Source organism: Peromyscus maniculatus, chromosome 5 (genome assembly GCF_049852395.1).
Source record: "Peromyscus maniculatus bairdii isolate BWxNUB_F1_BW_parent chromosome 5, HU_Pman_BW_mat_3.1, whole genome shotgun sequence".
Lineage (NCBI taxonomy): Eukaryota > Metazoa > Chordata > Mammalia > Rodentia > Cricetidae > Peromyscus > Peromyscus maniculatus.
The window spans coordinates 22032878-22045981 of NC_134856.1; the positions used below are offsets into that span (position 1 = coordinate 22032878).

Below are 13104 nucleotides of genomic sequence, written 5' to 3' on the forward strand. Positions count from 1 at the left end.
AAGAACTGCAGCCAGGGCCTGACCCTGGGAGACAGTCAAGAAAGCCAGTGATGGTATATGAGGGAAGGTTAGGCCCAAATATCAGAAGTGCCACCGGGACCTGAATTCCCTCCAGGCAAGTGTACCCCAGCACTCACCTGTTGAGCACATACTGCCTATCAAACTGCAAACTGTGCTTCATGCATACCCATGATCTGACGGCCCAGGAACTCCCGGCTCTGGAGCCTTCCCAATGAGGCAGAAGGACAAGGGAAAAGCTGCTCACATGTGATTTTTTTGTCGGAGCAAGAGGGCTCTCTGGAGATTCGAGGCTATGAACCTGGGATAAGAACGCAGCCTGATAATGCACGTCTTGAACCAGTACAGAGCTGGGACATGGGTCGGTCAGGGGAGGTCACTGTAACACACGTCCCCTGAATCTGAGGCTTCTGTCAACAAAGAAAGCCGGGGGGGGGGGGGGAGGTTACCTCCTGGTTACTTGGGGATCCAGCCCCCCCGGAACAGCCAGCTGGCACAGGGTTAGGAGAGCTCTGGGCTCAGGGCCAGGGAGATGGACCGCTTTATAAAGTGTTGGCTGTGCGAGCGTGAGGACCTGAGTTTGATCCCCAGCGCCCGCGTGAAGCCCTCCCAGCGGCCTGTGGCCTCAGCTCCGGGGAATCAGACACCCACACAAAGACATAATAATTCAATTTTTAGAAGTCACGTGAAAGCCAGACCTGGCGGTGCGCACCCGTAGCGAGGGGAGGTAATCAGGGAGATCCATGGGGCTCGCTGGCCAGCCAGCCTAGCTGAGTCTGTGAGCTCCAGGTGAGCGAGAGACCCTGTCTCAAAGAACAATGGGTGTCTCCTGAGGAAGAGCATCTGAAGTTGACCTCTAGCCTCCACACCCACGCGGACATGTGTGTGTGCAGCCCACAGAGACGGAGACACAGAGATGCTGGAGGCTCTCACCGGCCAACAGCACTAGCTTTGCTCACAGCAGCCTCAGCAGCCAGGAAGCCCTGTTCCAATGTCCTCTCTTGTCCTTCTCACCCACATCAGGAAACAGAGACACAGAGTGGTTAAGCACTTTACCCACAGCCACACAGCTCTGGTAGTAGAGATGGGATCTGAACTCAGAGGCTGTCCTCTTAGACAGTGGCCATAAACTTAATGGGGCCCTGAATACAGACACTGGGCTCCCCTGAGCCTCCTTTCAACACTGACTCTAACTGCACCGTGGCTGCTGGCCACGGGCAGGAAGCCTGTTCACATCACAGCGTCTCACTGCCACCACCCCTAGTGTCTTTGAGGAATTCCGTGATGTCCTGGGCACTTGAAGAACTTTGGGAAATGTTCAAAAGATGGGCCCAGCAGAGCAGAGGCAGGTCCCTGAATCCCGTCTGGGGCAAGCTGTCAGGATCAGGGTTCAAGGCAGAGGGCTCTGATGACATGGAGCTGCTCTTCCCACACATTTGTCATGCCCCAGGATGCCCCTTCTGGCCTTGGGGAGTGAGGGCACAGAGTCCTCTGTTGGCATCTTTGTTTTGTGGGTCCCTGTTCTAGAATTATTTCCGCGATGCCTGGAACATCTTCGACTTTGTGACTGTTCTGGGCAGCATCACAGACATCCTCGTCACCGAGTTTGGGGTAAGTCTCCCGCCAGCTTCTCTCTCGGGGACTCGGGACTCGGGCTGAAGTAGTGGGAGGTGGCAGGAAGGGGGTCCAGAAGCAGCGGTTCCTGGTGGGCACAGTGGGCTACGACCAGTGCTTGGCGGGAAGCACAGGGGGGAGCGGAGATGGGGAGTGAGTGTGAAGAGTTTTTCTGGGTGGTGATTTGGGGGTGCAAAGACAGCCCCTTAAGGTCTCAGTGAGGGGAGATGGGTGTGTCCAAAGCCAGGACATAGGGCAGGGCTGAGAAGTGCGCTTCCCTGCCTGGTGGCTGGTGAAATTATGAACAAAGAGTATGGCTTAGGATAAGTAATGCAGTCCGCTACACTGAGAACTGATCCGTTTAAAGGCGAATAGAGCTCAGCGCCTGCTCCAGCCGGTCCACAAGGTTGGGTTCCACTGACCCCTGCTAGCCTGTTGGGAATAGCACTGTCAAAGCCTTAGGGTAGTCCCTGGAACAGGAGCCCTCTACCACCCCTTCCAAATAGGGAAAGGGGGGCAGATCCTGAGCTCTCGGGACACATTGTCCTTATCCCTTTTCAAGGAAATCCAGGGCCCCAGAATTCCCCTTCCAGACCTTGTCCTTGGCCATAAGCCAGTGAGCCCAGACTTGGGAGCCCTCAGGAAACTAAGGGGACAGTAGAAGATCCTCCCAGGGACAGGAAGGCACCAGCAAACCATCAATGCCCAGGCCAGTGGTGGGGTGGGTCCCCCCCCCCAATGACAATGGAAATAATAATAACTGGACTGGGAGTGTGACCCAGCAGCAGACTGCTGGCTTGGCCTGTGTAAGGCCCTGGGTTGGTTTCCTCACCCCCAAAACCAAAACAAACAAACAAAAAAACACATTTAGAATATTGTACCAAGCACTTCATATGAACTGGCTCCCATTGAGAGTCTGGGCTCAGTGCACAGGAGAATTGTCTCAAGGGTTAGACTGAAGGAACTGAAGAGCAAGTCCAAGAGGGTGAGTGAAGGATCCCAGGGTATCCAAACGCCCAGCCATCATGCTGAAGTGGAATGGCTGGACACAGACCAGGGTGGCAGGCAGCAGAGAACAATGCGGAGAGACCCTGCCTCCCCATCCTCTCCCACCAGTGCCCCTTGCTGACCCTGCATGGGATGGATGGGCAGGATCGAGCTGTCTCAGTCCACACAGCAGGGTACTTGACACCCAGCACCAGGAGGCAAGGCCTGACTGACTCCTGCAAGCTCTGGAAGTCCCAGAACAGACTTAACCATTTGCCTACTCCTGCAAGGCTGGCACTTCCAGGGCCTTCAGAAGGGAGTGTCAGGACAGCCTTGAGACAATGTTCCTTTGGGGTCAGAGGTTGGGAGGAGCTGTCTGCTCCCCAGCAGGGCACGTGGAAGGAGTTAGTTGAAACTTCCAGACATCCACAGGTCTGATCCCGACTGCTTACTCTAGCAGGTAGGATGGGGACAGATGGAGGCCAGTTCAGAGACATGTAGACCATTACAGTAGCCAAACAGCGCTCCCAACCACCCAAATGGCTCTTGTCATATCGTCCCTTAGGCAGCAGGGATAATGCCGCCACTTCATCAATTCCATACACAACTCAGACCCACTCGGCCTTAGGCAGGCACATATTGGGCACCTGCTGTTTCCAGCAGAGTTATAGGTACTAGAGACAGAGCAAAAAGCAAGATGAAACAGCAGTGCCTGACCCAAAGGGCTTCTGCTCTAGAGAGGACCAGTCAATAACAGGCCACCAAGATGGCTCCGTGGGTTAAGGTGTCTTAAGTTACTTTTCTATTGATGTGACGAGACACTGTGACCAATGCAACCTGTAAAAGAAGCGTTTAATTGAAGGCTCAGAGCTCCTGTAGGTAGTAGAGTCCATGACCATTGTTGCAGGGAGCGTGTAAGCAGGCGCACAGGCGTGGAGCTAGGGAGGTATCTGGAGAACTTACATGAGGCCCACGGGAGAGAGCAGGAACTACCGGGGAAGGACTTGGGCTTTTGAAACCTCAAAGCCCTACTCCCCCAAGTGACAGATCTCCTCCAACAAGGCCACCCCTCCTAATCCTTTTCAAACTGTTCCACCATCTGGAGACCAAGTATTTAAATATATGAGCCTATGGGCCATTCTCATTTAAACCACCACAGTACCTGAGTTCGATCCCTGGGACCCACACAGGCACACAAAATAAATAAAATATAATTTTAAAAGATTAAAGGGCCAGGCAGCAGTGGCACAGGCTTTTAATCCCAGCACTCAGGAAGCAGAGCCAGTTGGATCTCTGTGAGTTCGAGGCCAGGCCAGCCTGGTCTACAAAGTGAGATCCAGGACAGGCACCCAAACTACAGAGAAACCCTGTCTCGAAAAACAAAAACAAAAACAAAGATGAAAGGAAGTAGGCTGGAAGTACAAGTAATGTAGAGCCCCCGTCTACAGTGAGGGGTAGGGGCATGGCTCCGTGGCAGAGCACATGCCTTGAAACCCTACCCCACCCACTGGTGAGGGTCTGGGTGTGTGACTCAGTGGTAGAGCTCAGGTTTGCTTGTGGGAGACCCTGCACCTAAACCACAGTAGTACACACACAGTCACCTCCTGAGGTGCTTGGCATAAAACCGGCCACAAAATTCCGTTCCCAGTGGTTATTATTATTACCATTGTTATTGTTCCCATGAGTGTACTTTGGTGTGCAGTCAAGCTTCCCTGAGACACCACCGTTTTGAGGGGAAGATGATGGGTAGGCATATGACCTGTCCTCACCCTGTGCTAGATGCTGGTAGCCCCTGTCTGGGACCCAGGTAAGGCCACTATCCTTGAGGCTAGAGCCAAGCTGAGCTAGGAGGGCAGTTAGTTCCCTGGGGGTCTCGAGGCTAAAATGCTAGCACAGCCCTGGGCTTTAATGTTGTGCCCAGGCTTGGCTGGGGGCGGGTTTGCCCGTGCGCGATGGATAATGACTGTGTTTCTTGTCTTGTCTCTCTCCATGCCTGCTGTTTAAACTGTGTACTGGCGCAACGCCGTCTGAAAAACTCATCCAATCAAAATGCACTATGAAATCCATTTGTTCACCCATGACGTGGTCTGTGTGTCCATACACCAATGACTTACCTCCCAACCCACCGCCACCGCCACTGCCACCCCACTCCCCGCCCGGGAACCGAAACCCATTGGTTTTTTGGCACTGGTTACAAATCCACCTAAAAAATTAAATTAAAACAAAAACAAAAACGCTGAATCGCCTCCCCAACTGCCCCCGCCCGCTCCCCCTCCATCTTCAACATCTGCATCTAGAATCCGGTTGGTGTTACCTCTTTCTGAAGTGTAAATGCCTTACATTAACTGTGACTGCACTGCATGCCCCGCCCACCCCGCCTCTGTCCGTCTCCCGTCCTCTCTTCCTCCCCTTTCCTAGAGCTCCCTCTGGTTGGTTTTATTGGACTCTGGATCGGAGCTTCGGCTCCAAAGGGTTTGTGTCCTTGGCAAGAAAGGAATGTTCTCCCTCCTCTAGGACCCAGGGTGTGACCAGATTCTCCATCCCACTCACATCCCAGAGCTGACATAGTGGTGGAACAGAGCTGTGATCTCAGTGTTCAGAAGGTTAAGGCTAGCAGATTGAAGTCTGAGGCCAGCCTGATCTACATAGCAAGTTCCAGTCCAGCCAGAGCTACAGTAACTCTGTCCCAGATTTAAAAGAGAGAGAGAGAGAGAACCAGCAAAGACATCTGATATTAACCTGGAGATCCCACACGTGCATGTGCCTCCCACGCACACAGCCCTGTTGGTACACCACATCTGCTCCCACCACATTCCTTGCCCCTTTGCAACCCTTAGTAGCCATGATTCCCCATCCCTGCCTGCTCACCTCCTGGAGACACACTGAAGGGCCTCCGGAGGTGTGCCCACAGTAAACATGCATTCATCCAGCAGACACAAATGGGGCCCTGTTAGGTGCCACTAATAAAGGGGCAGGTTGTCGCCCCCATTGCCACCCTGCTTGGCTGCTGTGAAGTAGGGGGAGGCAGACTTTGGTCCTCCAACCCCGATTCTACTGGAAAGTGTAACTTCACTGCTGGAAGAACAGGCAACATTAGAAGGCCTTCTGCCGCCCCCCCCCCCCCCCCCCCCGCCCTGTGGGCAGGAGTGTGCAGAGGTCAAGGTCTGCAAGTGAGAGGATTTGGGTACAGCAGAGAGAAAGGCTGGTTCAGAAAGATGAAGGGACGGGGCATCTAGGCTTCATCCTGAGCAGTAAATAGATCTGCCAGGATTTGAATCAAGAGCACTTCTGGGACTGATCAGACAAGATTGCCAGGAAGCCCCAGGGGAGGTGACAGGGACATCGAGAATGGAAGGGGGGGGCACGGGACTCTCCAGGGCCTGGGGAGGGGCTGAGCCGGGTGTCTCTGGAAAACTAGAGATGGAAGTTAGGGAGTGGAAGGAGGCCAGGGTTTTGGGGAGAACACCTCTAGCCAGATGGAGTCTGAGACGCCCTTCGGATGCCGCAGAAGAACCCCAGTTCGGGGCCTGGGGCCTGAGGAAAGGCTCACATCTATAGGTAGTTTGGAGTGGTGCCCATGTCTTTCTACAAACCCAAGAGACACCTGCCCTTGAGCATGTCACTGGAAGAGAGCGCAAGGACCAGGATGCCACACACACCTGAGCCTGCATCCTCCGCTGCCGCTCAGCCTGGAGCACAGGGTGGGGTCTGAGTAGAAAGAGGACTCCTCTTGGGAGTTCCGTGTGCTGACAGGACTCCATGCAGACCCAGGAAGAGCTGGAGGAGCAGATGAGGCCTAAGACCCCTGACTTCTCCAGTCCCTACCCCTCCTTCCTCATGTGTGCGCATGCTCAGCGGCTGCTAGATCCCTGCTTCTGCATGTGCCAGTTTGGCCCAGCCTCAAACTGCTCCTATGAACCCCTGCCTCTGCATGGTCGGCCGAGCCCACATGTTATGACCCGCCCCACTGAAGGGATGGCTTGATCTCTGGAGGGCTGAGGGAAAGGGCTGGGACTACTTCTTGGTCGGTGGTCCCACCCCCAGTGGAGCTGGGTGGCTAGGCAGGACCAGGCATCAGGTCAGCTGGGCATGGTGGGTGACAGACTCTTAGCTAGGTTTGCAGGCTTGTATGAGTCTTTTGGAACAGGCTGACAATGATTGGGCCCAACAGTGTCCCAATGCAGGAGCCCAAGGCTTATTCTCCATCCCAGAAACCCTAGAATCAAGTCTTTTACCCCAGAGGCCTCTTACCAGCCTCAGAAATTCTCCAAACTCCAGTCACTGCCTCTCAGCTTCCAAGCCAGAGCTAGCTCAAGGCACAGGTCCACTAAAGGGAAGTAGGTTAAACATATAATTCACTGCCCAAAGACAAAGCATAGTGATGCCCCTGTAATCCTAGCACTCGGGAGTCTGAGGCAGGAGGATCTCAAATTCAAGACCAGCCTGCGTGATTGCACAACCCTGTTGCAATAAACAAATAATTCATTAGAGACATGTGACAGACCACAAGGATGCCGTTGTCAAAGCCGTCATCATTAGATCTCATTCAGTCTTGCCTCCTGACCTGTATCCAGAACTCCTACAAATCCTTAGACTGGCACACCAGTAAGCCCCCTTCTGGCCAGAGACCCCTTGCCCTCCTGCTTCATGCCTGCTGGGAATGACCATGTGGTCCCCAGGCAGAAAACTCAAATGCTCTGTGGCCAATTACCAGAGAGATTAGGAAACTGGAGAGCATGTAGCCAGACTCCAGGGTCAGATGTGAGAGGCCTGGGGAGCCAAAAAGCCAGATTGGTAGGCAAAATCTGATTTTTTAAATTAGCAACTTTTTTATTTAAAAAAAAAAAAGCTCGGGCCGACAAATTAGTTTCATTGGCTATATTGGGTCACTTCTCGCCCTTCACCAGCCTCCCCTGAAGCGCCCTGGAGAGTCCTGGGCCTTGCCCACAGTTTCCAGCCAGCCTCATCCCACTCTAACAGCCTGGGTGGGAGGCCGCAGAGGCAGCGACTAGACCTGGGTTTGGAGGACAGGAAGGGTCCACCTAGGGAAGTCCTGGGGCCAAGGATAGCTTCACCTCCCCACCCCCAGCACTGGCCCCTTGGTGGGCCCTGGGCTGATCAGAGCTCACTCGCCCCGGGAGCTCAGACCTTCCTGCTTCCCGCAGGCCTGGTCCCGAGACACCACCCAGCCCCAGAAGCTGAGAAGCCATCCCTGAGAGGGGGGAAAAGGGCCCCTAATGCATCTTCTCCGACTCAGCGGGCAGCGAGGACTCACCCTGCAGCCGAACAGCCCCAGCTCCCTCCCGTCCTCCCCATTCCCGCTCGCCAAGGGGGTAAGAAAAGATGCCCTTCCGCTTCTCCCCATTGGCTCCAGCCGCTGCCCCTCTGGGCCGTGGGGTGAGGTCAGGGCGGGCCGGAGCGGGTGGGCAGCTCGGCAGGGCAGGGCAGGGCAGGGTGCCCGGTGAGTCCCAGGACAGATGCATTTCTGGCCCGAGCGAGCGTAACATGCCCTCGGACCGCACTTGCCCCCTAGGCCTGCGTGTGCTGGCGCCCTCCCCCCACCCGGCCCGCGTCTGTGCTTCGTACTCGTGTGCTGGGTACTGCAATTGACCCGCTTGTGTCCTACCGTCTCAGTGCATTTGGTTGTTGGGAGAAATAAAAACCATCTCGATTTTTTTCCTGATTGGATGATTCGGATGTATTATTTTCTTTTCCGTGCTCTTTTGTTATTTTCTCCCCAACCCTGTTCCTTCCTCCTGCCCCCACCCTTTCCCCACTTGTGAGTGGACCTGGCTGGGTGGGCTTAAGCTTTTGAGTTGATATCTCTTCCTTCCCCACCCGCCCTCCCCCACCCCACTTTTTTAAAGTTCCCCTCTGCTCTATTGCATTAATGGTGCTTTCTCTCCTCTCCCTCCTTATTTGGGGTGTGGCTTGCTTTTTTCCTATTGGTTGGCTTCGTGTAGGGGCCTCTGTGAGTGTTGACTACTCTAAACTCCGCAGGGGGGGTGGATGGTCACCTCTCTTCCTCGTCTCCTCAGAATAACTTCATCAACCTGAGCTTTCTCCGCCTCTTCCGTGCCGCCCGACTCATCAAACTCCTCCGGCAGGGTTACACCATCCGTATTCTCCTCTGGACCTTCGTGCAGTCCTTCAAGGTGAGCCCAAGCCGCTGCCCCTGCTGCTGCCCCTGCTGCTGCCCCTGCTGCTGCCCCTGCTGCTGCTGCTGGTCCAGGCCAGAGCAGACCCCCTAGCTCTGGGCGAAATGAGGAAACCAAGCCGAAAGAGGTTAATGCACGACCCTGTCTAAGGTCTGCGCCCAGTGTCTGCAGAACTCTGAGGGCCTCGATCCAGACCCCAGCGTGACCGCCTGACCCAGTGCGGGCAGCTCAGAGCAATAGCTGCCTGGCACCCCTCCTCATTGCCTTCCTTCCCTCCAGGCCCTACCATATGTCTGCCTGCTGATCGCCATGCTCTTCTTCATCTACGCCATCATCGGGATGCAGGTGATCCCGCACCCTTGGGGTACCAGGGCTGCGGGAGGGGAGCCTGCCTCAGAGGGAGCCAGAGTCCCTGTGGCTGCCCCAGTCACCCTCCAACTCTCCAGGTGTTTGGCAACATCGGCATTGATGGGGAAGACGAGGACAGCGACGAGGATGAGTTCCAAATTACTGAGCACAATAACTTCCGGACCTTCTTCCAGGCGCTAATGCTTCTCTTCCGGTGAGGGGGTGGGGGTCCGTGCTTCTTTATGGGTTGGGTTTGAACCTGTCTTCATCCTGTGTGTTCATTACTCTTCTGACTGAGGACTAGTCCCTCTGACTCTTAGAGTTGGGGTGAACTTAAGTCTGCCCAGCTCTCCTCCTCTTCCCAATAGCGCTGGGGACAAGGACCCCGGCAGGGTAGAAGCAGCACAGAAGGAATATTCCTGCTGTTACCTAGTCGAAGCCTCCTGACCAGCTTTGAGATGGGAGCATTTGTGAGACCCTGTCTTACGGATGTTAGAAACAAGAAATAATCTGTGTCCCACAAAAGAATACGCTAACAAAACAAGACAGTTCTATTTGTGAAAAGCATGCAACAAGACCCAACTGGTCTAGCAAGCATATCAGACCCAAGGTCGCTCCTGTCTCGTCCCTGACAGAGGTCGTGACTGTTCCATTGGTGGCAACTTTACTTCACAAGCTGGTGCAGAGGAGGAAAGGAAGCTTGAGGAAACGTGAGCCCTCGCTGGGCTGAATTCTTCCACAGAAAGCCAAAAACGTTTCTCACAGTTCCCCTTTCTTACACTCCTCCCGCAAACCTAGCCAACAAATATCGACCATTTGAAGTTTCTAGTAACAGTAAACCATTGTTATACCAAGTTATGGCTTAAGTGTGGTTCACAGTAAGCCCACCTTCCTGTAGAAAGGTCCCTTCACCAACTGATGGACCTGGGCCAGCTAGAGTATGAGGTTTTTACCCTAGATGGGAAGTGTTCTCTTGACCAGGAGATTTGCCTCAACAGACATTCCCTGCGTTGTCTTAGTCAGGCTTCTACTGCTGCAGTGAAGCACCAGGACCAAAAGCAAGTTGGGGAGGAAAGGGTTTATTTGGTTTACACTTCCACATCCTAGTCCGTAATTGAAGGGAGTCAGGGCAGGAACCTGGAGGAGCAGCTGATGCAGAGGCCATGGAGGAAGCTGCTTACTGGCTTGCTCCCCGTGACTTGCTCAGCCTGCTTTCTTATAGAACCCAGGACCACCAGCCCAGGGGTGGCACCACCCACAATGGGCTGGGTCCTCCCGCTTCGATCACTAATTAAGAAAATGCCTTACAGCTGCATCTTATGGAGGCATTTTCTCAATGGAGGTTCAGCTGAAGTGTGTGTCGGGTTCACTTAAGACCAGCCAGCGCCGGATATCTGGTCTCTGATAAGGATGGAACTGCTAAGAAGCACAGGGATGTTTTTGGCTTTTAGCCAAGAAAGAATCTGTTTACTTTGGGGTCTTTTCATCCTAAATTACCTAGACAGTTTCTACCTCCTGTTCTTATCACCACCCGAAGAGGTAACCCTGAATGATGATGTGAATTTGTGGCGGCTCCTGCCAGCTGAATTGGGGTATCAAGTGTGGTAGTTTTGAGTTACCCCTCCAGAGGAAAGGAAGCCTGATAGGTTCATGGAAAGGAGATGTGAGGGAGGAGCAGACGCAAGAGGGGTTAGCCTAGGCAGGGACCAGGAGAGCCAGAAGACATGTCCTGATCATGTCCCTTAGGATCTCTGGGTGGGCTCGCAAGAGCATCCGTCTACAGGGCTCCCCTCCATTTTCCTTTGGCCTTCATGGCCTGATTCAACAGTGATGAACTTAGGATCTATTTTCAGGCACTATGATAGCTGTTGGGTTGGTTAGAATCCGTGTGAAGTCCCTTCCAGATGGCTCTAGAAAGAGAAAGAGAAGAATTTTAAATTTTTTTAATTTATTTATTTTTATTTTATGTACATTGGTGTTTTGCCATGGATATTGGGTCCTCTGGAACTGGAATTACAGACAGTTGTGAGCTGCCATGTGGGTACTGGGAATTGAACTCGGTCCTCTGGAAGAGCAGTCAGTGCTCTTAACACTGAGCCATCTCTCCAGCCCAGAATTTTAAATTTTTAGTTTAAAAAAAAATAAAATAGGCTTATCTCTCTTGAGTGCAAGTAGTCCTTCAGTGAGCCAAAGTCTGAAGTCTTAAATCTGAGCAACTGAGCTGGACCTGTGGCGCACACCCTTAGCACCAGCACTCAGGAGGCAGTGGCAGGTGGATCTCTGAGTTCAAGGCCAGCCTGGTCTACAAAGTGAGTTCCAGGACAGCCAGGGCTACACAAAGAAACATTGTCTTGGGAAAAAAAAAATGGGCTGGAGAGATGTCTCGGTAGTTAAGAACACCAGCTGTTCTTCCAGAGGACCTGGGTTCAGTTCCTGGCAGCCATGTGGGAGCTCACAGTTGTCTGTAACTCCAGTTCCTGGAGCTCTGACACCCTCACACAGACATACATGCAGGCAAAACACCAATGTCCATAAAATAAAATAAAGTAAAGTAAAAATAATAGATCATTTTAAACAACCAAAAGATCAGAGTAGCATTTGTTTGTTTGTTTAAAACAGGGTCTCATTATGGAGCCCTGCTGTCCTGGAACTCACTCTGTTAGACCAGGCTGGTCTTGAACTCACAGAGATCCACCTGCCTCTGCCTCCGCCTCCTGAGTGCTGGGATTAAAGGTGTGCCACCATGCCCAGCACAAAGTCTGGGGAGTCCAACCCCTTGGACTTTTGAGGAAACATCAATCACTGGTGTTCTGTTACGTGTTCTTGCTGGGCAGTTAAGACCATGCAGATGGCCAAAATCAATCACTTCCTTTGGTTTGGGTTTGGGTTTCTCCTGTCAAGCCCAGTTGAGAGTCTGGTCCTCAGGGGTCACTACTTGGGCTTGAGAGGAACCTCTGGCTCCATCTGTTCGAGCACAAGTCTAAGGCTCACCATGACCTCACTCCGTCCTCTGTGCCTCCTCCTCTCTGTAAGCTGGACACTGGTTAGAGTTCACCTAGTAGGTCTCCATGGCCTCCCTGAACAAGAGGACAGGTGACTCCCGTAGTTACAGGACATTTTAGAGAAGCCCCACAGTGCCCTGGAGTCTAGTTGACCTTGGAGAGAAAGGAGGGAATACTGTCTTTTTAATCCCTCTGCCCACAGCAGTACCGGCCTCCAAGTATGGTCACTGAACACTGAGAAGGTCAGCTACAGCAGTCAGGTATTTTAACTACTGTGTTTGCCTAGACAGAAACAAAACGCTCCTACAAGAAACATGGGTTAGACTTAACGCTCCTACAAGAAACATGGGTTAGACTTAACGCTCCTACAAGAAGCATGGGTTAGACTTAACACTCCTACAAGAAACATGGGTTAGACTTAACACTCCTACAAGAAACATGGGTTAGACATACATGTTTGCCCTTTAACCCAGTCCTGCACTCATCAAGAGCGGGTCAATAACACCATTTATTTAAACAGACATTTAACATCAATGTATTGAAACTGGACCCTAGAAATGATAATGTCATATGCATAATCTCTAAATCTCGTCTTTTACAAACTTTGAATGACTTCAGACTTCATATGTGCATAGACTTCCTGGTTTTCTTTTTCATTCTAGAAACATCCAGTCATCTTAATCTTCATGCACAAACCATTCTTTACTAAAGCTGTTTCCATTCTCATATCCTTCTGACATTTTCTGTTACTCATCATTTTCTTTCTTAACATCATGAGACCTAATATTAACGTTAACAAGATAAATTGACCACCTGTTGTGAGAATTTTTTCCCTGCAGGTCCTAAAGTCCTAATGACAAACCAAAGTTCACCTGGGGCCTTACTTACAAGGGCATGGCTGAGGGGTTCTGACAGAGGTGTGGTGACCTGAAGCCACACTGCAAAGTCTTCCCTCAGTATGGACAGTGGCTTCCCCA

At 52.5% G+C, this 13104-nt stretch overlaps 1 protein-coding gene across 2 annotated transcripts in view; it reads left to right on the top strand.

Moving 5' to 3' along the window:
• The window catches only part of Cacna1a (calcium voltage-gated channel subunit alpha1 A), a 328905-nt gene that overhangs the window by 284264 nt on the left and 31537 nt on the right, over positions 1-13104 (top strand). For both annotated transcript variants that reach the window (XM_076571863.1, XM_076571864.1), the window contains 4 exons: positions 1546-1629; positions 8658-8774; positions 9057-9122; positions 9224-9339. In XM_076571863.1, coding sequence (XP_076427978.1) covers positions 1546-1629; positions 8658-8774; positions 9057-9122; positions 9224-9339 — 383 coding nt within the window. The remainder of the gene's footprint in view (positions 1-1545; positions 1630-8657; positions 8775-9056; positions 9123-9223; positions 9340-13104) is intronic.